Consider the following 23548-nt stretch of genomic DNA (forward strand, 5'->3'; position numbering starts at 1 on the left):
GTGTTTAAGTATTTTAATAATGCTATATATTTAAAAAATATATATATTCAAATGATGTTGTCTAAAAAGCCCAAACTCATACCATTCGCCATATGACACTTGCTGTAGGCTGGAGAAACAAAATTAACACAAGCCTAATGTCTCGTTTGTAAGCAAAACAAATATATAATATATAGCTGTAGTGTTTTTGAACCAGAGTAGTTTAAATATCAGAAACCATTGTTTTTTTTGTCTCTGCCCTGTCTATGTGCCTCTGCATAGTACTTTCTATAGTTCCTTCTTATACTTTCTCTGATGCAAGCTCATCCAATCTATATTACTGGCCCTTAAGCAGGTTGGTTCAGCACGGAACACGAAAAAGTCATAATTACTCAACACGGGCTCAAATACACCTGCACTCATACAATGTATATTATGCCCATCCGTAGTACCATTAATAAAGATTTTCCCTCCCTGCGTGCACTGAAATGTCATTTTTTTCTTAAAGTTAACGGGTATTGGGTATAAGTGACTAGTGTCAAAATTAGTTTTCAAATGGTTTCTCACATGTGATACTGATAAACAATGAGACATGTATGGTTTTGTATGACTAGGGTGCCCTCAGCTGTCCAAAAAAAAGAACTCAAATTCAAGAACATGAAGTACCGTGTTTTAAATAGTAAATTGAATAATTGTTTATAGATCTATATAATGCTTACATATTTCACAGTGGTGAACAGTGGGTTAAATGACATCACAAATAATACATCACATAACTACGGTGACTTTTATTGGCAACTTCTGCAGAGAGAATTATAACAATTATGCCAAGAAGGGTGAGCCAATATTCATCCACAGCGATGTAAAAGACTCACTGCCAGATATCGCAAACATTGGATTACCAAGGGTGACTAGTTTTTAGCTTAAGGGGGCAATTACTTTTTTACATGAGTGATATACTCTTTACCTTCAATAAATTAAATGATCATTTAAAAGCTGCATTTTGTAGTTACCCACTTTGGCTTTGTTTTATATTAAAACTAGCTGGATGATCTGAGACAATTAAATGTGACAAATAAGCAAAAATAGAACAAAATGGGAAGAGTCCAAAATACTTTTTCACATCAGTGTATATAATAATCTCATATACAAATAACCTTAATAAAGCTCTATAATATGTATTTTTGCATAGATACATGCAAGCAGATACAGTAAATAGCCTAGCACAGGGCAAAAGTCCCAACCCCATTTACATATGCAATGAAAGGAAGTCGTCACAAACTAATGACATGATCATGCATGTGGTGTCCATCAGCCTTTCTAACACAATACTGGCTCGGTATGATGCATCCTGTAAACACATTAATCCTTTCATGGGGTTGATATGCACATAACTGTCTCATACTGGACATTGACCTCCTATTAGAACCACAACCAACGCATACCGGATGGCCAAAGAATAGCTAATTTTAGGACATATACTAGGTAAAAGAGCTCTTACACAATGGAAGTCTTCTCACATTCAGAGGCCAGGGCAGGAGGAGGTTTGTAACATGGAGGTCACTGTCTGACATTACAAGACCAGGGCTGACAAAATACCAGTAGGCATGTAAAAGAGCCCACAATTAGCCATGCTGAATAGGTTGGTACACGCTGTTCCACTATTTTCCTTTTAGGTTATTGGATGCATTATATGCAAGTACCACTAGAGGGCAGCAAACATGAGTGAGCAGCACATAGGATTTGTTAACATGGTTGTCTGTACAGGCAAAAGCACAACACTGACCTCACCTTCCTACTGTAGACAAACATGGGTTATGACGCCCCCTCCTGTGAGGTAAGCACTTTGTCAGTGTGCAAGAGTGCAAGATGTGCTTAACAATATACCCAAAGGACAACTGATGAGAGTGAAGCGTAATTGTTCAAAACAGGAAGATTTCAACCTTAAAGCTGAAGAGATAACACAGAAGTTTCTGGAAAAAAATTATCCCTCCAAGAGGTTACACAGCAGCCTTCGGCAGGTGCAACAGAGACAGAAACCACTTATTAGAGGGAAGGAAACGAGATAAAAATGAAAAGGATAAGAAAGATTTCAGTTTCTCTTTTTTCACCAAATATAATTCACAAGCGTACAGAATAAAAAGAATAATAGGAATACCATTAGCACATACTGAAGCATGGCTGTGTCCTAGGGAAGATACTTCCAGTTAAACCCCAGATAATTTACAAAAGAGCGGACACTCTAAAAACCATTTTGGCCCCGAGTGTACTACCAAAGAGTATCAAACCACAAAGTACTGGCAATTTTTTAGGTACAAAACCCAAAGGCTTTTTTATACGCGGACATTGTAAAATGTGCACACATTTACCCCAAAAAAACAACAGCTTTATAGGGAACAATATGGGTATAACGTATAATATCAAACATTTCATTAATTGTAATTCGAAAAATGTCGTATACCTCTTAGAATGCCCTTGTGGTTTACAATATGTTGGAAGGACTATTCGACCTCTAAAAGAACGCATCCTGGAACATCTAGGTAATATCAGAAACAACAACACCAAACATAGTCTACCTAAACACTGCAACTCTTGTCCACTTTTCTCTCCAGAAACATTAAAAATCATTGGTATAGACTGGGTATCTCCCAATTGGAGAGGGGGCAACAACGTAGAACATCTCTCCAAGAGAGAAACCGAATGGATTTTTAAATTAAAAACTTTTAAAAAAGGTGGCCTAAACCTGGAAATAGACATATTGTCTTTTCTATAGTGGCCTCTGTTCCTTTTCTTGTATTCAACCATAGGTCCTTTCTTCCCTTTTTAACTTAATATGGGCGCTTTGCTCTTCTAAGATTAACCATATACAATCATATCCAACATTAATAATGAATATTGACATGATATATGACAAAAATAGATCTCAATTACCTCCTCCATGGTGTGGGCACTTCTGATTTACTAAATATACACTCACCTTTACCTTCTAGCATATTCTTCCTTATTTGATTTATTCTTCTCCGCTCTATATTAGTTGTCCTTTCATACACATATAGATGCTCCTTGTTTATCTATATATCCATAACTGCATAGATCACCCCTATATCTTTTTCCCCTTCCAAAAAAGTACTTATTCCTTGAGTCAACTCTTAATAATATGTTCCACACATTATGATTTCATCATATACTGTCCCCATATGTCCCCACAAGAGACCGAAGAGGATCGACAAACAGGCCACATCACACGCACGCGGCAGTTAGAAATACGCGATGACGTGACGGGAACAGATGCACGAAACGAAAGAGACGCGGACGACACGTCCGGGGGAACATAAAAGGATGAGCACCACTGGGTCGAAATTATACCTCCTGAGGAAGCCTTTGACCGGAGAAACGCGTAGAGGACTATTTACCTTGGACTTTACTCGATTTTTATCATTTCTTATCTCCATATTCGGACATTTTTTTAATTGCTTTTAAACTTTTATCGGACAACTTTGTAAAACACTTATATAGTGTAGTTTCCGATAAGTGTACTGTAAGTGCTGAGTCCCGGATGAAATTATTTATTTATCTATTGATCTTTTATATTGGATTATGGCACATACAACCAGCTCATGAACTGTTGAACATACACCATCGATGAAATTTTTTAACAATACACTATAATTGAAATTTGATTCACACAAACATTTGCACTTTATAAGTACCAACATTTGAACATTGAAGAAACATCCCTTTGGAACCCAGAGGAATCTTGGGGTCCAGAAAAGCCATACCAGGAACTTCATCTAAAGACCATCACCACTCCAGGACAACAAACCAGATGTGCTTGATATTTTCCATCTAAATGTGAGTGCATTACTTCACTGCATACATATTGGTTTTAAAGATATTACCCTATTGGATATTTCTTGTCTCCCATGCACATGAGGTTAAGGAACCAACACACACACCTAAGAGTGGCTTGATATATGCGCTAAAGATTTATACATATTGTAAGTGCAACCATTGAAGTCTTGTCCTAAAGTTCCAGAGCTTTTTACTGTATCACACTATTTTCCTTTTTATCCGAGTGATTTGCGATCGTGTGTTTTCAAGCACCCCTAGACAGAAGTGATTTGTTGTATCGCTTTTCAACATTCCGTGGAGAGTGTTTATTGGGTTGCGGCTATAAACCCGATCAAAAGAAAGGAAAGTATTCTTTTCATTACATTTGATTCTTACTTTTTGACACTTGGTTTCACTCCTTTCACGTTCTAACATATGTGCCTACAGATTATAAATAGATGGTAAAGGACTATTTATCTGACTGGTTTTCATGATTTGCCTTCTACTGCTGGGGACCACCTGCCCCACAACTTAACTCCCATTGTGTTTCCATCTATGCAGGGCCGGACTGGGACTGAAAAGCAGCCCTGGAAACATTTGGAGAGCAGCCCCATATAGTTTATCTCGCGGTCGAGCTCTTATACCCACAAGCACCCCTAATACATACCCGAGTCACACTATTTGCCATACAAATAACTATAAAACATCCTTTTTAGCACATTATTTGTATTAAAATGCCAGAAAGCAAAAGTGTTAAAAGGCCCTAATAAATGAAATACATTGGACAGAATAGAATCAAAACATTTGCTACTGCAAACATTTTTAGATGAAAAAGTTCAATTTTATTTAGTGGAACTTCACGATATTCTTGCAAGAAACTTTTATTTATTTATTAATTCATGTAAACTATTTTTTCATATTTAATAAAAGCTATGATTGAGACATTTTTGTTTTTTGTTTTTATTTCCTTTTATTTGCCAACCTGCCCCCCCCCCCAGTTATGCACCTCTGCCCCCAGGCTTGCCACTCTGCCCCCAGAAATGCCTTATACCCCCCTATATGCCACTCTGCCTCCCTGATATGCCTTTTAACCCCCTATATGCCACTCTGCCTGTCAGTTAATAGGTGCCTCTAACTAATAAAAACTTAACGAATAATCAGGACAAGGAATTGGTGAGAGGTTCACCATGTAATTGAGCGCGGACCCTCTGTAATAAAAGCAACATGATACAGATATATCACATAGCTAATATACGACCGCCGTTACATTTCAGCACTACAAGTGCCACTTGTGCTGGAAATATATATATATATTTATATTGCCATGGGAAAGTATTTCATTGATAAAAATCAGGCGAACATCAGCAGGCAATTTTCTAAAGTCTACGTCTAAAGAATACGTTAATGTCTGATATTTATTTAAATAGTTAACCGTTACCACATTTCATGTTTAATATGCATGCCTCTTCTAATACTCATTCTGCACGATCAATGTATCTTGGAACCATATCATGAATGGCTAGAGATCTCGGGAGAAATAGTGGATACGGCATATTCTGTAGAATTAATACAGTGAGAGGAGAATATAAATTCAACAATAAAATTAATTGAACGAAACAATATATTAACTCTCTTCTCACATCTCCTAATCGCTACTGCAATAGGACTGTGTTTATGTCCCTAGAGCAGGCCTCTCCTTACCTTCTGTCCGTTTTTTGTTTTTTTCCGTCCAAATAAATGAAGCAATTCTGTTTATACACGCCATGCGCTTAACACACTACAGGAGAGAAGTTTATAATAAAGGATGGGGAATGTTACAACAAGAGGTCATAATCTAACACAAGAGGGTCAGAGGTTTAGATGTAATGTAAGAAAGCTTTACTTATACTGAGAGGGTGGTAGATAAATGGAACAGCCTCCCATCAGACATGAATTTAAACCACAACAAATTATATTAGAAACTACCTTCAACTGGCAGCCCTCAGTATAAAATAAAATAAAAATCACTCTTGCTTTCATGCTGCTGCACATTATTGCATTTAATATTGTACTTAAAAAAAATCATGGCACTTGCCCTTTCATTTTAATTGTAAATATGTTGTATCCCTGGTTGCCATAGTTTCGATTTACTTGTGTTCTAGGTTTGTTGAAGATCACATAAGATCAGTTTTAATAAATATTGATTTTAGGCAGAGTGTGACTGGGGATAATAAGGGGGCCAATCTGACATTAGGTGGCCCCTGGAGCATTTGACCGGGCTGCAAATGGCCAGTCTGGGCCTGATATTAGGGTTTATGATCATACGTGAGAACTTCATGAGCAGACTCTGGGAGTCTCTGCATATTAACTGCAAGTCCATCAGGTCAGAGATTGTATTTATCTGCTAATGGTGGTGACCACAGTGGTTTCAGTAATGGTTCCCATGAAAGCCATTATTGGTCTAGATTACAAAAAATATTCTGAATGAAGTCATCTGTATTCAAGCAGGGGTCTGAACTCTGGTACACCAAGTGTGAAAAATGATTAGCAGTGACAGATGTTTAACTATGCATTATAAAGGGCCGACCTCTGGGAACTTCCTCTGTGTTGGGAGCTTGGCTAGACCTTTGTAAAGTGTGGCCCCAGTGCCCAACGGAGCTGCCACCGCAAAGGAGATTTGTGATCTCCTTTCACTGCGCGTCTGCCAGTCAGTGCTGCGCTGGATAAGATGTCATATAAAGTGCGGCGCTAACCGGCAGGTGTTCAGCGCAAGACCGCAGACTGCCAGACTCACAGGCCGAGGACAGGGAGGGGAGAAATATGTTTGTATGATTATGAAGAGGGGTGTGCTAAGGGAAGGGTATGAAGATGATGGGGAAATAATGCTGGGTGGGTATGGAGATGATGATAAGTTCTGTTAGGGGCATGAAGATGGAGGGGGGTGATTGTAGGGAATTGAAATTGTGGTGGTTGGGGATAATGATTGCAGTAAGGGCGTGAATGAATTATGATGTGGGGGGGTATGATGATGGTCATTTACACATACATACACACCCACTCTAACGCCAAACACTTACCCACACACACACACACACACTTACATGTATATACACACACTCTACCACCATACATTAACATTCATATACATACACCACTCTAATGCCCTACACATAAGTACATATGTTGATGGACATCGGGGGGACCTTCCTTGATATTTTATTTAATGGATCAACAAACTGAACCAAGAAGTTCAAACCTAGAATAGAATAAAATAGCAAGATAAAAATCACATAGCACATATACAATAAGACAAGATAACTAGACATACAGATAAAAAAAAAACACTTCCAGCCAGCACCATAATTAATAGCGTAAGTCATTAATCGCCTCTAATTTACCTATCCTCTTTTCCCATATTTTAGCGCTAGAAGGATCTATAGAGTTATGTTTGGCATTACCACATTCCATTTTTTTAATAGAATAAAACTTCGTAGATTGCAATTACATTTGTATTATATTTTGTATTATAATTTGTATATTTGTATTATATGTAGCCTGACAATATCAGGTTTGGGTTTGCACAAGCGGTCAGTGCGCACAAACATTTGTAGCAGGAAAAAAAGTTAGAAACATTGTGCAGAGCGTTCCCCCCAACATTTCAAATGGCCAAAGAGGACACAGTTGTTTTAGGAGGTGCGTTAGAGTTGTGGCTTTGAAAGACTGTGACTTTCTAACCATTAGAAACTGAAGAAACCGAGTAAAGTGTTTAGAGGAATACATTTAATTTACATACCGGCGAAATCCTCTAATCCATGTTTTATATGAACAAATGGAGTGGGATATTTTAAGAAAGCGATCTAAACATAATGCAGGAAGGCAGGGGTTATACGGAATTATAAAGTACGGGTCACGTTAGAATCTCTAACCTCATCTCTTCATTCGGGGCGCACATCATTCTCGCACAGTGGTTAAAATGGTAATACCATGTGCAGAGCAGACTCCGCCTTCTGTCATTTCAGCCAATCGGGTGTCCTAAACCGTAAAGATCACGTGGTGCATTCCGGCTGGGCATTTGCACGGTGTTGCTCGTTTGTCCCTTGTGGCGTCCCGTACTGTGGGTGTCGGACTATTTTCTTAGTGAGGAAGACAGCGGAATTGGGGCGATGTGCTGTTATGTGCACCGGGTCAGCCTCCCAGGTAATGCCACAATCAGCATATAGCGTATCCGGGGTTTGTAGAGCATACGCAGCGATATGTGCTGCGCGGAAGCTTGACCTGTAATGGAGAATACCCTGCTGTGCTTCGGCCTCCTGGTAGCTGTTGCTTTTGGCATTACAGCTGAGGACGGTGCTATGCTGTAGGCCTGATAAATGTTCCTATCGTCGCAGTATCCTTCAGTGTCTGCGTTAATCCTCGCATCGCACCCAGAACGTTCCTGCAAACGGTACTTTCTCTTTTAACCATCGTCTGCAAACACTGGCTGTAACCACAGGCTGCTGCCCAGACTCTCAACAGCCAGCTGTGCTATTTAACTGAGCAGCCTAGTGGGAAATGTTCTTTTTCAGGGCTGTGTCACGGTGTACTGTGTATTTAATCCCCAAATCGATGTCTCATTGACTTCTATGTGCAGAAACATAAGTAATCCAGAAGCATAAACCCAACTTTACCGTCCGGTGTCATCACTGCCCAGCATATTGTTCTCTGTTTAAGGCTTCTAATGGCAAAGGGTCTTTGCAAAGCCTTCTGCTTCATTGGTCTCTGCTATCTCCGATACAGTTTCTAATTTAACCCCTACACTTCAATATTCACTGACCCATTGATATCAATATATACCGGTGTATATAGATGTATGTATATATAGTGTGGTTTTTTTTTTGTTTTTTTTTTTTATCGAACCAATGCATGTAAAAGATGCCATGTTCTGTAGTATAAGGTAGCACAATATAAGTTAAACCCCATGATATCATACAGCAGTGTTACAATAGTCATACTTCTATTTAGTGAAGTAATACGCCTTCCACGATTATACATCCAGCATTCCGTCTAACTATTAGCACTGTGTATGTTACAACTGCCGTCTCCTATTGTTGCTGGTATTGTGCTTCCAGCTCTATACACTGTGACAAACCCTGCAGCATCAGGGCCATAAATGTCACAGTAAGGGATCCTCTTGGGCGCTAAGACTCAGGAACACCGACTTGCAGCAAGCAGGGATTTATTTTCAACTGCTCAAATGAAACACCCCAAAACAAGATGAAAAAAAGAAACCAACCTAGCTCCCAGTTAGAGCCTCTCTAGCTATACTATGCTGGCCCAGACTGACCAGCCTGAGCACCCACTAACTACACCTCTCAGCCAGACCCTGCTAAGCCAGGCTCTGGAAACCGTCCCCCAGACAGCACACGCAGTTCCAGGCAGGTATTGCCTCACTTGGCTCAGGAATGGTCTTCTTCAGGGCCTCTGCTTGCCCTGGGTGCCCCAGGGAACTTCTTCCCACAACAGTCTCCCTGGTGGTCTGGCTCCTCGGGTTTTAATGTCCAGTGCCTGATGCAGGCCCCATGAGAATCCCAGACTGGATCATGCAGACCTCTTGGAAAAGCCAGCATGGATTTTCCACTAGAATGGGGCATTGGCTCACCCTGCTCTTTGATTGCTCCACCCCAGGGCCCCATAAGCAGGACTTGTATAGCACCTGCGCCCAAATGCCAAACAAATCATCTCCCTGGGGATTACAGCATCTCAACGCATTCCAGTTTTAAATAGCGTGTGTTGTAATTTTTTTTTTAATATGGAGACCAGCAGCGCATCAAGGAATCTTAAAGATATTGTGATGTCCAGCATGTGGAATACCACTTGGCCAAAAGTGAGGTAGATGTGAAAGAAGTGGTATGTAGTTATTTATATCGTTAATACAAACAATTACGTATTAAAAGTAAGAGATGAAATGAAAACTTACTATACAGCGCTTGCTTTGTGCAATGTGTCTTTTGTCTGACACTGCCGAAAATGCTTTCTTTGATCTTTACTCTTTCACTTTTTCACTCTTTTCCAAGTGCAGTTCTTATTTTTGTGTCATTTATTCTATTTGAACCAAATTTCTATTCATGGCTGAGGAAGAATATGCTGGGTGTTCTCCAGCGGTATTGTTCCGCCGCACTAGATGGGCCGAATGGTCCTTAATCTGCCATCAAATTCTGTTTTTCTACATAGTTTCAGAGCTAATAACTTACTTTTTTTCCACCTTAAACATCCAGGAAGCCATTCACATAAAATAGGGAATGTATGTGTATTGAAAAACACCTTATGTCTATCATATCCTTTCCTCTGGATCTCCATGGTTATTCCTCTTCGTTATGCCATCCTGCATGGTTAATTGGTGATTGATTGGAAGCCTAAGGGTGAGAAGAAAGGAAATAACCTCTGGACAGGAAAGTAATCATATAATGCTTGTTCTCTTACAAGTGCCAGCTAGCTCCTCCTCAACAATGTTAAGTCCCCATATAGACTGTAAGCTTGCAAATCGGGGCCCTCTTACCGTTGTGTACCAGTTTGACTTAACGTGCGTTGATCTTACTATTAGATTGTATATTGTTGATTTTAGAGACCCCGCAGTCCCAGGCAGCTCACAGAACAAAGAATTCATATTAAAATACTTTGTAACTACAAATATTCAATCCTTTAAATAATAACTAAAAAGACTTTAGGTGAAGCTGCAGCAGAACATCTCCATGGTCTGATATTTAGCACCACTGTGGCTAGAAAGCAATTTTCTTCATTTTAGTATAATTTTTTTTATTGATGTTTCAATATATTTTACCTACTCTTGCCTCAGCGTAGCTGAAATATGACAGGTGAATTTTGTGAAGCCCTCAATGTTTTTTGTCTGATTACCCTCACTTGGAAAACTAATAGACTTGATACTATGTATATTTCTTTTACCTAATAGATGTGTGCTGATATTATTGTCGCGTTTAATGATTGTTAATGTCTAACAATGTAACAATACAGAATCCCTTGGCGCACGCTAAATAAAATGTAATGTATTTTTGCCTCTGTCTTGCAGGGTCAGCCCAAGTTCAGAATGTGGCGAAAAAATGAAAGAACGGAGAAAAGCATCCCGTCGTAACCGAGGTCAGTTGCTGTTGTTGAAAAAGCTATGGACAACGCGATTTGGATCGTTTAGAAATTTTTGGCAAAAGGGAATTGTGTCGTCGTCCGAGAGAAGGGCTGCTGACGACAGGAGAAAATCGGTCCTTTCTAAAGGGCTACAGTTGAGGAACAGCGTGCATAACCTGCTAAGAGAAGAGGGGGTTGCTCCAGAAAGCAAGAAAAACTTTTTACAGGCGTTTTACAAGAGGCATCCGAGACAGAGCGCACTTCGTTACTCTTTATATAGAAGTGTGCTATGCAGGAGAAAGATTAACCGCCAGTTCTGCTCCTTAGCACAGGTCAGCAATGAAGCAAAGTATCTGGTGACCTTAGAAGGAGCGTTAAGCAATCGTGCTAGCAATACGAAAGATTTTCTGCTGACTACGAAGCATGATGATGACGACGATGAAAACACCAATATATTTGTCACCTTTAATAGTCATGCAAAACTTCCTTCCTATGTATTAAAACCTCGATGCTTTGATGGTCTATGGCTGTCAAGAAACTGCAGTTTGTTTTCTGAAGGAAAGGTACCTTTATTTATGATGTATAAGAAACTTTCTGTGTTTACAACTCGTGGTAGAATACAGACCCAGAAATTTAGCGCAAGAAACTGCAGCTTCAAATTAGTAGGCATCGGTCGACCGTGGATCCAGAAAGTTTTCTGGAAAAGCTGCAGGAAATCTTTGAGAAGAAAGTTTCTCAAAGCCATTTCCTATTTGAAGTCTCAGATTCAGAGACCTGTTCAGTTTATAAGCAGGGCATTCGATATGAACAATAACACATCCGGAATTTTATGTGAAAACAAACAGCGTACAATCAACACCTGCCTGAAAGAGGAGACTGTTAAACTGGATAGCACTGAGGATCAGCTTGCAAGTGTTGCACCGGGCAAACATATATTGAAAACCAGTCAGCGTCTACATTGCACAGCTAGTCAGTGGGAAGGTGGGGAATCCATACCTAGAAAAGTGGGTGAGCTGCCTACAGCAAACAGTTTTTCTGATGATTCGTATGTTTTTGTAATGGGAAAGGAAGTGTCCATATCATGTCAGGAGGATGCAGAATCCCAGATGGAGGAGGATGATGAGCGGATGTTGCTGGCACCTGACAAATTAAAGTTATGTTCAAATGAAAATGCTGAATACCAGGACAACATTCCCATGGACGTGGTGGAAAATGGTGCAGATCCCTGCCACATGGATGTTGAAGGATCCAGAAACTTGGGTTTCTGTAACACAAAGCTATTAGACCATCCTTACTGTAAAAGTCCATCACAAGGATCCACTTCTGATGAGGCATTAGATGCCGTGGGGAACACAGAGGTGAAGAATGGCAAGAAAATTGATAGCTGTGTCCCTGATGAGCAGCTGTCATCCTGTCTCTTTGGTATATACAACATTTACATGGCATTTATTAGGACATGTTAAAAAGGCATATATTTATGTGTGGGTCATCTGTAAGCTAGGCTTTGTCCTATTTAACTAACTTTGGTGACAACCTTTCTGTCGTGATATACTGTTATTCTACAGAATATTTTTCTTCATATTAGAGCTCTTAGTTGGCTATACAGTGCATTGTTATCTTGGCAAGAAGATGAAGGATGTATATAAAACTTAGTTGCCTTGTAGACATTTGTAGGGTTCTACCCGAGTGTCTTAAGATTCACAGAATAAATGGGCATCACCAGTAATATTTTTAGGAAACATGGCTTCATTGCATACATTTATATAATCATAGTGTATATCAGCTTGGTTCGCTGTAAGTCCTTGCAGGCAATGGCTATGCGTGTGTAGAGCTGTGCTGTGGATATGCGTGGACAGCCTGGTACCTTACACTGCTTACAAAGTATTTGGTATGCTCTGTGTTGTAGTTATGTATTTGAACATTGCCACTGAAGTGTTGGCCATAATTTGGGGAGAACTGATTTTCAGGGAAAAGCAGATGTTTCGCTTACCAATGATTCTTTCTGTCTCTCGCATGTGCTAACTGGGGGGAAAAAGAACATAGCCGTAAGGTTTATGTTTGTTTAAAGTGTTTGTAGAGTTATAACTATTTTCAGTTATAGGGTCCTGCCTGCTTCCATCAAAAAATGGAAGATATAGAAGATCGTTATAGTTTTTTTTTTAACCTTTTTCCAAAATTTTGCAGTTACACAGTTGTGCTAAAAGTGTCTGAAGCCACCTTCATGGGCTAAAGGATAAATAATCATACACGTCCCGTAGTTATTTTGAACATTCTGTCCTTGGGGTTGCTGTATTTTGCAGCAGGATGCACCTGTGCCAGGCATGTAGCTGAGGGTACTGAGTTATGGTACTTTGTGATGAATTGAAGGGACAGTAAGTGTCCTTGGCAGCCTCACCAAAAAAAGAATGCATTTTAAAGTACCCTTTTGAGCACTTTAATATGCAATCTTTAAAAAATAAAAATGATTTATGTACTCCTAAAGGAGAAGCTGCAGCTCCCTGCTTACTCCATGGTCTGACAATTCTCACCAATGCTACTGCAGCTTGAAGTAGACCACCAGTGACAAGAAAGCCCTCCCATTAAGATCTGTGGGATTGCTTTCTGATCTGGGGTGGTATCTCATTAGACCGCCTCACCGGTGTAAGTATGTAACATGCGAGGAAATGTGTTTGGCCGAACATATCACCTGCTTGGAGAATAGCCGGTGCTGGCAGTGCAGCAAATGTGAGGTTCTGCAGAATTTCCCCATGTCTTTTCAGGGGAGTGGGCAGCACCACATAAGTATAAATGGATCTCTCAGCTAGGGTATGCAGTAAAGTGAGTATGGTAGCTGGCGTGTCCCTTTAAGCCAGTTTTGTTAGCACACTACAGTCTATGCCCTTTGCACCCCCTGCTCTCTTCCATAAGAGCGAAGTAGATGATGCCCAACAGACCCTACCGCCCGACCCTCGGACTGGCCAGTCAGTCACGTGATAAGATCTTTTGGATCTCTGTTCTCTTATTTGCTGTGGTGTAAGTGAATGGATTCCGGGGTCTTACATTTTTCTAGTTTGGCACGCTAACATGCCGGATAGGGTACAGCGCCAGATCCTGGAAGCGGAAGGTTTGTAGACGGCATGTCAAAGAAAAAAATTCTTCTAAGTTGTGTTTTGTCTGTGCTGTATTTCTCTTATTCTATGTCATCTTATGTCTGTTTCTCATTTTCTCGTTGTGCGCAAATTCCAAGGCCTTCTAAATGAAATTATTAAGAAATATGGAAGCCTGATTCCGCTGTCTGAAAAAGATGTGCTGACTCGATTAAAGGAGTTGTTTAATGAGGACTTTTCCAACAGGTATGTACTGGTGTCCTTGTCTAGCTGTATGTAATGTCCCATAGATCCTATTTCATTGCCTGTGTTTAAAGGTAGGGTCCCACATTATAGATAATATATTAAGCTGGCCAGCGTATTGCGCAACATCCTGTTATTGTCTGTTTTTTAAGTAGGGAACTTTTACAGAATGAAAGCAGCACTAGGAATAATGTTTCTAATGCTGTCAAATTGAGCCGAGTTGGTGGAGGAGTATTAAAGCTAAACTATTGTCGCTTAAAAATAAATAAACTGCTTACCATACTGCCTTGTGGTGAACACATCAATTTTTTTTTTTTTTTTTTTTAAGTCAGTATACTGGTTTGTAACTCTAATCACGAGCCAAAACAACAATAGCTCACAAAGTATATATTTCTAGACTGCAAATCCTACCACCCTCAGCCAGGCTGAATATGAAAGTGATGGGAGTTGTAGTCCACAAAAGCTTGTGCACTAGAAAAGTAAATGGCAGGCATACTTGTGGATTTAAAAAAACAAAAAGCAACTTGTATTATTGGGTGCAGTTTGCCAGGTGGTGACAGGGGTGGCATGGCAGCAAGATTTATGGTCCTTTTTTAAAAGTACATATGGCTACAGTGTCCCTTCAGGAAACCCTGACTAGGGTGACCACATTCGACATATTTTCCAGGACCTGTATATTTTTCCCCATGTTGCTCAACAGCCCGTGTGAACGGCTGCCCTGCAGTGTGTACCCCTCCATCTTTTCTATTCTTGTTTAAGATTTCTATAGATGTTCCGATCTACACTGTATTATTCTGGCATGCACAATATCTTCCTTTCTCTTTCATCTTCATCTTGTCTACATATTGGTGAAATACAGAGCTGTAAATGCTGTTCTGTTAAATAGTGTAAAATGTTCGATTTCATTCCCTTATGGCCTTCTTGTCCTCAGTATGAAGACTCCTGTCTGCTTTGTTTTCTTTTACCATTGCTCTTACTCTCTTCTATACCGAACGTTCATCCAGGCCCTTCCCTCTCTATGTCCTGTGTACTCAATCCTTCTAATCTCTTAACAAAAACTATTGTGGAACTACTTTCTGTTGAATAGGATGTCAGTCAGCATAATGCAGATAATAGAGACTGAGTCAGGAACCTGCGTATCTAATATTGGGAAAGTAAGCCCAGTGAATTATATATTTCACATACATTCTATGTTCTCGCGTGTAAATTCTGCTGATGTGTACATGCATACACTGTCCAGTAACTAATGGGAAATGACAGCGAGCGCCCTTCCTACCTGTCTAAGCTCCTGTAAAACAGCTTCACCTTCCATTGTCTGTGCTTTCTTCATTGCGTTCTCTCAATGAGTTAACTGATCCACTCGATTGTCTTCCCTGTGTGTATCCCGAATTGTCATAGTTAAGCAAAATATCTTATGTTGCCCATCTTTGGTTGCAACTGTGCAGACATGGTTGTGTAGTTCATACTAATCTACTTTTACCAATTCTGCCATATCCACAAGCATTTCTCTACTACTTAATGTGTGTTGCTCTGTTAAATGGGTGCCTACTTCTTTGTTATACAAGGCAGTATAGTTGTGCACCAGCATGTCTGTCTAGTGTATGTCCCCCAAGAAATGACACAGAACGAGGACAAGTGTACTTTTTTGCTGACCAAACTCCTGTAGCGTCAGCGTTAAAATGTCTTATCCTCCAATAGTACAGTGCCATGTGCAATAATGTAGTTTAGCATTGAAGGAAAGTTGGTTTTATTTCATTTTCTTCCAATAAACTTATTTGTATTTGTAGACCAGGAGGCTGCCATTAGTGTCAGTCATGATATTTTGGCTGGCTTTACCTGCAAAAACCATCTGGGTGATTTAACCCAATGATACCGCCGTCGATAGGACAAAGATAAGAGTTAATCACAGACGTGTGACAAACGTGTAGCTGTCTGAAAGCTAGCGTTGTTTTAAAACAAGCGATTTTTTTTTAATTTTATATGAGCATTAAAAATATATATATTGATGGGAGATCTCCTTTAAGTTTGAAAAGGTAGACTTACCCATCTGTGTTTGGAATTTTTATGTGCAATAAAGTATTTCGGAAGGGAGTTAAAGTTCTGTGTCAGCCACTATGTTGTCTTCTGACAATAAGACTTTATCTACTTTTTTGTATTGTGTTATTGTTGCAGGATATCCTTCATTAGCAGGGAGATTATGAAATATCGGGCAAAGCATTCCAAAGCTGCTGTGTGCAATTTCCGTATCTTGTACAACAGGCACGTGCTTGATATGGATGATCTTGCTACTTTAGATGGGCAGAATTGGCTCAATGATCAGGTAAATTTGAATATTTCTGATGAATGAATGAATACCTTTCTGTGCTCAAGTGGCAATATACTATATTAACCGTAATAAAAACAGTGTTATATATATTATAAAGATCAACAATCCATTTTCACCACTTAGGGTCAAATACCATCTTGCGCATTTGCCACACATACAATAAGTTGTACCGGAAATGTATTGAGATTGACACTAAAGGTTTCAAAACGTCACTCCCAATACCGTTAATACAATGTAAGGGAAGCATTGCAGATATAAAATTAACTTGTTACGTAAAAATTTTTCTAGTCGGTATTGGAGAACAAAAAGTGCAAATCCAAAAAATGGGTCTCAATCCATACTGCACTATAAACTGTACAAGAAAAAAAGTTCCCTTACCTTAGAACCTACCACTACAAGTAAAAAAAAAATTTCTATTGCAATCGGGGTTAAGTCAACATATGGCAAAAGTCCTGAAAGGGTTCAATGTTTTTCACATGATAGATTGGGTTGCTGAAAAGATGGATGTCTCTTGACAGATATGTTGCCAAGTGCATTGAGTATGCTGTTGTGATGCAGCAAAACATTTGAAAGTGCTTGCGCACGCTCCCAATGCTCTTTTCCTATTGTGCTTGGTGTTACAGAAGCTCATGGGTCATCAAATTAAGTCGTGTGACTTGGTTTGTATATGAATAACTTTGTTCCTTTTAGACTCTGAAGTGGTATAATAAATAATCTTGGTTTCATTACATAGGTATTTTGAATATCTTTACATAATGAATTTGTTTTAGTTTGTCAATTGTAGATTTGTCATACCCTTTAATGCATGTCTTGTAAGCTCTTTCTAACATGTATGTAAGTATGTGTATGTATATATATAGTACTTATATGAGTGATATGTTAAGTATGCAGACTAATTCATTGTCTTTTCCAGGTTATTAACATGTATGGTGAGCTAATAATGGATGCGGTACCTGACAAGGTAGGTAGTTTAAGTTACTATTGGACTTGTGTTTGTGTTACCCTTCAATGTTACCGAATGTATGCTGTAGTTACTTTTTTTTTTTTAAGTATTATATTACTGTAGCATTAGAGTAGCATACAAACCTTGGCTTGCCATGTAACATCAGGGCTCTTGTTAATTGCACTTACCCCCACCTCCTCAATGTTATCCCAAAAACATTTACTATTGTACTTCCATCATAATGCCTATATGACTGCCAAACTACTTTAAAACTTTGTACCTTCTCCTTATTCATATGTAATGTAATACACGTACGGTCTGGGCTCTGTGCGGGTCACTCGAGTTCCTCAACACCAAGTTTGTCATACCATGTCTTTATGCCCCAGTGCACAAAGCAAGGTCATTAGCCATTATGAAATAGAAAAAGGCCTTCCCCAGACTGTTCTCGCAAAGTTGAAAGCATATGATTGTGTAAAATGTCTGTTTGCTGTAGCATTAACGTTACCCTTCATTGGAACTAAGGGGCTTAGGCAGACCATTATCCCTCCTCCACCACACTTTACAGAAGACACTATTGCATTCTGGTATGTAACGCTCTCCTGGCATCCACCAAACCCAGATTCATCCATCAGACTTCCGGATTCAAGTGAAGTGTGATTGATCACTCCAGAGAACTCGTTCCCACTGCTCCAGGGTCCAGTGGCCTTGTGCTTTACACCATTCCAGCCTACACTTGGCATTGAGCACAGTGATCTTTGGCTTGTGTGCAGCTGCTCATCGAATTATGAAATAGTGTAGAAATATTTGATAAAGATATTTATAAAATATATACACACCTACATACATTTATGCTTGGGTAATTCCTGTTTTTTGTTTTTTTTTTTTCTTTCTGCAGGTCCATTTCCTAAACAGTTTTTTTCATAGACAACTCGTGACCAAAGGTTATAATGGAGTAAAAAGATGGACTAAAAAGGTATGCATATTTATTAGTAACTTGGAAAACCCAAAGCTTAAATGACAACTTACTTTAGTGGGGTTCGGCTTTAGTCCTCAAGGACTGACTTGACTGTGTATAATGTAACCTTAATGCAGGGAAGTCATTGAATGAGGAGGGATAAATCTAGACCGTCAGACTGCAAGGGTCAGTAAAATGTCATATATAAAAAGGGGTATTGGCTTGTGGGAGGAAACTATAGTGTTGCCTCTGTATAAGTCAATGGTAAGAGCTTGAATATGCAAGCTCTTACCTGAGCTGGGTGCCTGTTCTTAAAAAAGGGCAATGGGGGAGAGGTGGCATACAAACTAAAAAAAATTCCCTTATTAAATATATTGCACTGTATAATATGGTTAAGGACATTTTATTTATATATATATATATATATATATATATATATATATATATATATATATAAGGACAAATACCCATTGTGTATTTTCCTGTTTCTAATAGTAGTGTTACATTCTGTTTTGTGTTACATTACCAATTTAATATCTTGTGTTCAATAGGTGGATGTTTTCAAAAAGACCCTGCTATTAATTCCGATACACCTAGAAGTCCACTGGTCGCTTATTACTGTGAACATCCCCAATAAATTAATTTCCTTTTATGACTCCCAAGGCATACACTTTAAATTTTGTGTGGAGGTAAGTAAATATATCTAAGGTGTGCTAGAGTTGCATTGTGTTGCTCCTTCTCCGGGCTCTGGCAAGTTCCTATTGCTACCTTTTGTAATCCACAGTAGTTCTCATAATTCACAATTTAAAGAAGCGATGACTGAGATTTGCAGAATTGTGAGAGATTGCCTGGGACAGGAATTGTATTTATACTACAGCAATTTTAGTTTGTAGTTATGCTGCTAAATTAATTGCATTTTATTTGGTTGCCTATAGTTATTTTAGACTAACCCTGATTTCCGTTTGTAAGCTTAAAGAGTAACACAATGTGTTTCACTTTAGAATATACGAAAGTATCTCCTTACAGAAGCAAAAGAGAAAAATCACCCAGAGTTCCTCAGTGGGTGGCAGACTGCTGTTACAAAGGTATATTGATTTAAAAATAAATTAATTTTAAAGACCTGATTCTCCTACTCCTTTTGCACACAACGAATGTAGAAATACGGTGCCCATAACACCTGCCCATGCAGCACTGCAACTGCGTTTGGATGTGGAACTATTCAGCCAAATGCACAGCGCAGCGGGAGCTAGATCTTCCCAACACATTATCCACCGAAGCAGAATCTTCCAGGGAGCTAAAACTTTGCAGTAGAAAAGATTAACCAATGTTTATCCCTGGTCACTACTTACACGCACCTTTTTAACCATTTCAAGAAGTACTGTAGTACTGTATTGTAGTAGGTTGGCGTTTCTGATGTGCATTCTTTCCATATTAAATCCATATTTTTCCATATTTAACAGCAAGTATGTGTTGCCACTATGTATGCTTTTGTTAATGATGGAGCTGATATAGTGTAGATTCTTTTTCTGTGAACAATTATATATACTAAATTATGGAAGTATTGTTTTATTCATAGTGCATTCCACAACAGAAGAATGACAGTGACTGTGGCGTGTTTGTGCTTCAGGTGAGTGCATGCAAGTGGCTAAGCAATAATATGTAAGCTTAAGGCAAACCTCCTGCCTTTAGTATTTGCGTCTCTACCTATGATGCGACTGGATATTTTTGCACTCTAGTAAATCTTGAAATCTATAAGCCAGCATTGATCCCAGCTTGTATAAATAATTTCAGTATTGATTACTGGGAGTATTCATTATGCTTGTAGCTATTCTAAAGTTTTTTTTTTTTGTTTTTTTTATGGTTTGCTAATGAGCAATATTTCAGAGAGATTATGGGTCAATAAATCCAATGTCTGTCTCCATACAAATCCTATATAGCAATACATCTTATCTTGAAAGGTACACACTACTTATTATAATGACATCTATCCCACTTTGTTCCCTAGTGCATGCTTTTTTTGATTTTCATATACTTTGTGTATATTAAATGTTCCAAATTTGCAATATATATCAGGCTTTTAAACAAACACGTAAACAGCAGTGTATGGCTCATACTACCCGCATTTGTTGTGGCAAATCATGGCAATCTGGTCTGCCAAATTGTTGCGAATGTAAATATTAATGTAGTAAGACACCACAGGTAAATCATTTATCTGAACCTGCGCACTTTATTTTCTCGTCAAGTTCATAGTTATAGGATACGACACTAAAAAGTGTAATATGCTTATTTCTTAACCAACAGCAGGTGTATTTGAAGTCTTATATATGTATACATACACTTTGTCATTTTGTAGTACTGCAAGTGCCTCGCTTTAGAACAGCCTTTCCAGTTTTCCCAAGAAGACATGCCTCGCGTGCGGAAAAGGATTTATAAAGAACTGTGTGAATGCCGACTCATGGATTAACCATCGTTGCTGTACTTGAATCCCTGAATACTTCCACAACTTTTCAAACATAAGTTTAGAAGGGTGTCTCGCCCTACATTGTTACCTCAGATGTTTCTTTTTTTCTTATTCTTTTGAGACATGAAGTTGATCAGCTGTGGGACATTAAAGAAGCCTCCATGAGCATTCACAATTTTGATCTTTGTATTTAATATTTATTATGTAAGCATGCAAATTCTCAAAAAGCATGCAGCAGTAAGAACTGTAGATTTGATGCACCTTTTGACTTGTATATAAAAATTACAAAAAAACCCTTTACATTTTGTTTATATAAATATAGCAGGTACATTTTTGTTTTGTCCAATCAAATTGTACTTCCATTTAAAAAAAAAAAAAAATCCTGTGGAAGATCAGATTAACTAAACTCTCTGTCTCGACTGTATTTTTAATTTGACACTTTTATCAAGTGTTTTCTCAATTTATGTATTTTTCTAAAAAAAATATTGACAAATAAAACGTATTAGGGAAGAGGCAAATACAAGAAAAAAAAAAAGTAAACCTCAAAAAAGGTGGTGTTTTCATTCCAGATTTCTGGATGACCGAACACTACTTTTTATTTACTGAGTTTCGGGCAGAGAGCATAAGAGTCTGCCTAAAATTTAGCATTGGGCTATGTAAATAATACATTATCTTTGTGTTCTTTAAAATTTTTTAGTAGTGTGGTAGTAGGATAAAAATGCTTCAACTTTTGCCTCGTCTCTTTAATGTTTTGTTCACAATCGGAGAGTGCTATGCTCCTTTGTTTGCTCTTGAGAACACATTGGAAAAGAGTGTCTGATCGGTACAGGAACGTGTTGTTACCTTAGCCATATTGCAACCAGTGCTGTGTATTAGAACATGACACAATTTATCAAATTTAGATTTATTTATTTTTTTTAACAGCTGTCGGCTAAGTTGTTTTCAGAAGCTCATATTTGGGCAGTCCTTTTCTTTTAGTCATTAAAAATTAGAACGACTTTCAGTTCTATAAAGTGTTTTGTCACTTCACTTAGTACTTCAAACCATGCATGTAATATACATGTACCTTCATAGTAGGGAGGTGGGTATAGTTATGCCACCTTTCACGCACCGCTACTAGCCGAGCAGAAAAAAGGAGACCGGGTCATTTGACAAAATGAATGCCTATTTAACATATTTTGAGATTGGCCAAGTAATGGACAGAGATTCAGGAACTTGGAAGTGCTGATTCCATTTAGGCACACACAAATATATATATATACAGCTGTGCAGATGTTTTAGGCAGGTGTAAAAAATGCTGTAGAGTAAGAATGGTTTCAAAAGAAATCAATATTTACCGTGACCACCATTTACCTTCTAAAAAGCATCAATTCACGTAGTTAGTTAAACTCAGCAGGTAGGTTGTTTTAAACATCAAGTGAAAAATGCGCATTAGTATTCATGGTTGCACGCCCAAGGCCAGCCGTGGCACCCAGATTGCACTCGTATAACTTGCCCCAGCGCCCAAGTTACATCTGAACTTGGTTAGCGCCCAGATTCCACACATGGGAACTACCACCTTTCTTCCCCCTCATTATCTCTCCCCTGTATGTTTCTCTTAATTTACTTTAATATTCTTACTAACCCCCCCCCCTTTTCGCTATCCTCCCCCTTCTCAGAAGATCATTATTTCTGACCAAATCCCCAACATTATTTGTGCAGCTCTTAACAATGCAAACTTTTAGTACAGCCAAGTATTTCAAATTTTGTCCAGGGCACCTGTCATTCATCTGCACCCCAGATCCTGTATTTTTGTGAATAGTGGAGTCGCTTGGCCATCAAAGGTATAGCTTCCCTCAAGCCTGCTTGTGACCAGACGTCTGATGGTAGATGGGTGTACCACGGCCCGATGCTGAGCTGATGCCAGGGAAGGGCAGTAAGCATGTATCTTGCATCTGCTACATTGTTTCCTGGGCCGACCGCTGCATCTACGGCCCTTAACATTGCTGGTTTTTTTGTGCTTCTCCAAAGGAGCAAAAAATTCTGCCTGGGGAGTAAAGCCAAGTCTAATTAGTCAAGTTAACCCTTAACTCAGCTGACCACACAACATCTTAGTGAATAGACCCAATAGTATCTTGAATTTTGTTAATTCCTTTTATTCTCATTCGAATTGAAAATATAACATGGGTCTAGTCTCCAATCAACTATATAAAATATGATCAAACTGTGCTTTGTTAGCAAATAAATATTACTTATCTCATTCTGCATGTGAGAGATACAATCACCATATGTGTTTCAAAAATAGATATATATATATAATCTATCTTTGTTAGAAGGTTCTGAAGCCACATGCAAAATCAGAGTTCTTCAGTCACCCCCCCCAAATTATACCTTGTTGCTTGCTGGAAAAACTTGCCCGTGTTATCCCCTCGTAATGAATAGGAACACAAGGGAACGGAAATTAAAACCCTCCTGGTAAATGTCACTTTAGCGAATAAACACTTAAGTATGTAATTTTGATTGTGTGGCCACGTCAGGGATATAAGAAGAAAAAACAAAAAACCCAATCAGAGTAGGAATTACAAAACATCAGATTACTAAACAAAATCAGATTTTAACATGCAGTGTTCGACCTGGTGAAGCTTCTTCT

The 23548-nt window shown here is 38.8% G+C and overlaps 1 protein-coding gene across 1 annotated transcript; it reads left to right on the forward strand.

The window, feature by feature from the left end:
• Nucleotides 1-1796: 1796 nt before the first annotated feature.
• On the forward strand, nt 1797-20922 carry LOC149282180 (sentrin-specific protease 5-like). The gene is made up of 10 exons (XM_089498511.1): nt 1797-1816; nt 10853-12327; nt 14132-14237; nt 16407-16554; nt 17474-17521; nt 18399-18476; nt 19010-19147; nt 19460-19543; nt 20035-20085; nt 20812-20922. The coding sequence occupies exons 1-10, from the start codon at nt 1797-1799 to the stop codon at nt 20920-20922; spliced, it is 2259 nt and encodes a 752-aa protein (XP_089354637.1).
• Nucleotides 20923-23548: the final 2626 nt, after the last annotated feature.

This window comes from Sceloporus occidentalis, unplaced genomic scaffold (genome assembly GCF_023333645.1).
Source record: "Sceloporus occidentalis isolate IW3139 unplaced genomic scaffold, rSceOcc1.0.p SCAF_121, whole genome shotgun sequence".
NCBI lineage: Eukaryota > Metazoa > Chordata > Lepidosauria > Squamata > Phrynosomatidae > Sceloporus > Sceloporus occidentalis.

Bases quoted from the DNA above. Each gene is read 5' to 3' on its own strand.
- LOC149282180 (XM_089498511.1), top strand. From the start codon at position 1,797: ATGACGCCCCCTCCTGTGAG. The intron at 14,238-16,406 runs GTATGTACTGGT...TTATTGTTGCAG, and splicing joins AATGAGGACTTTTCCAACAG to GATATCCTTCATTAGCAGGG. The intron at 18,477-19,009 runs GTATGCATATTT...TGTGTTCAATAG, and splicing joins TAAAAAGATGGACTAAAAAG to GTGGATGTTTTCAAAAAGAC.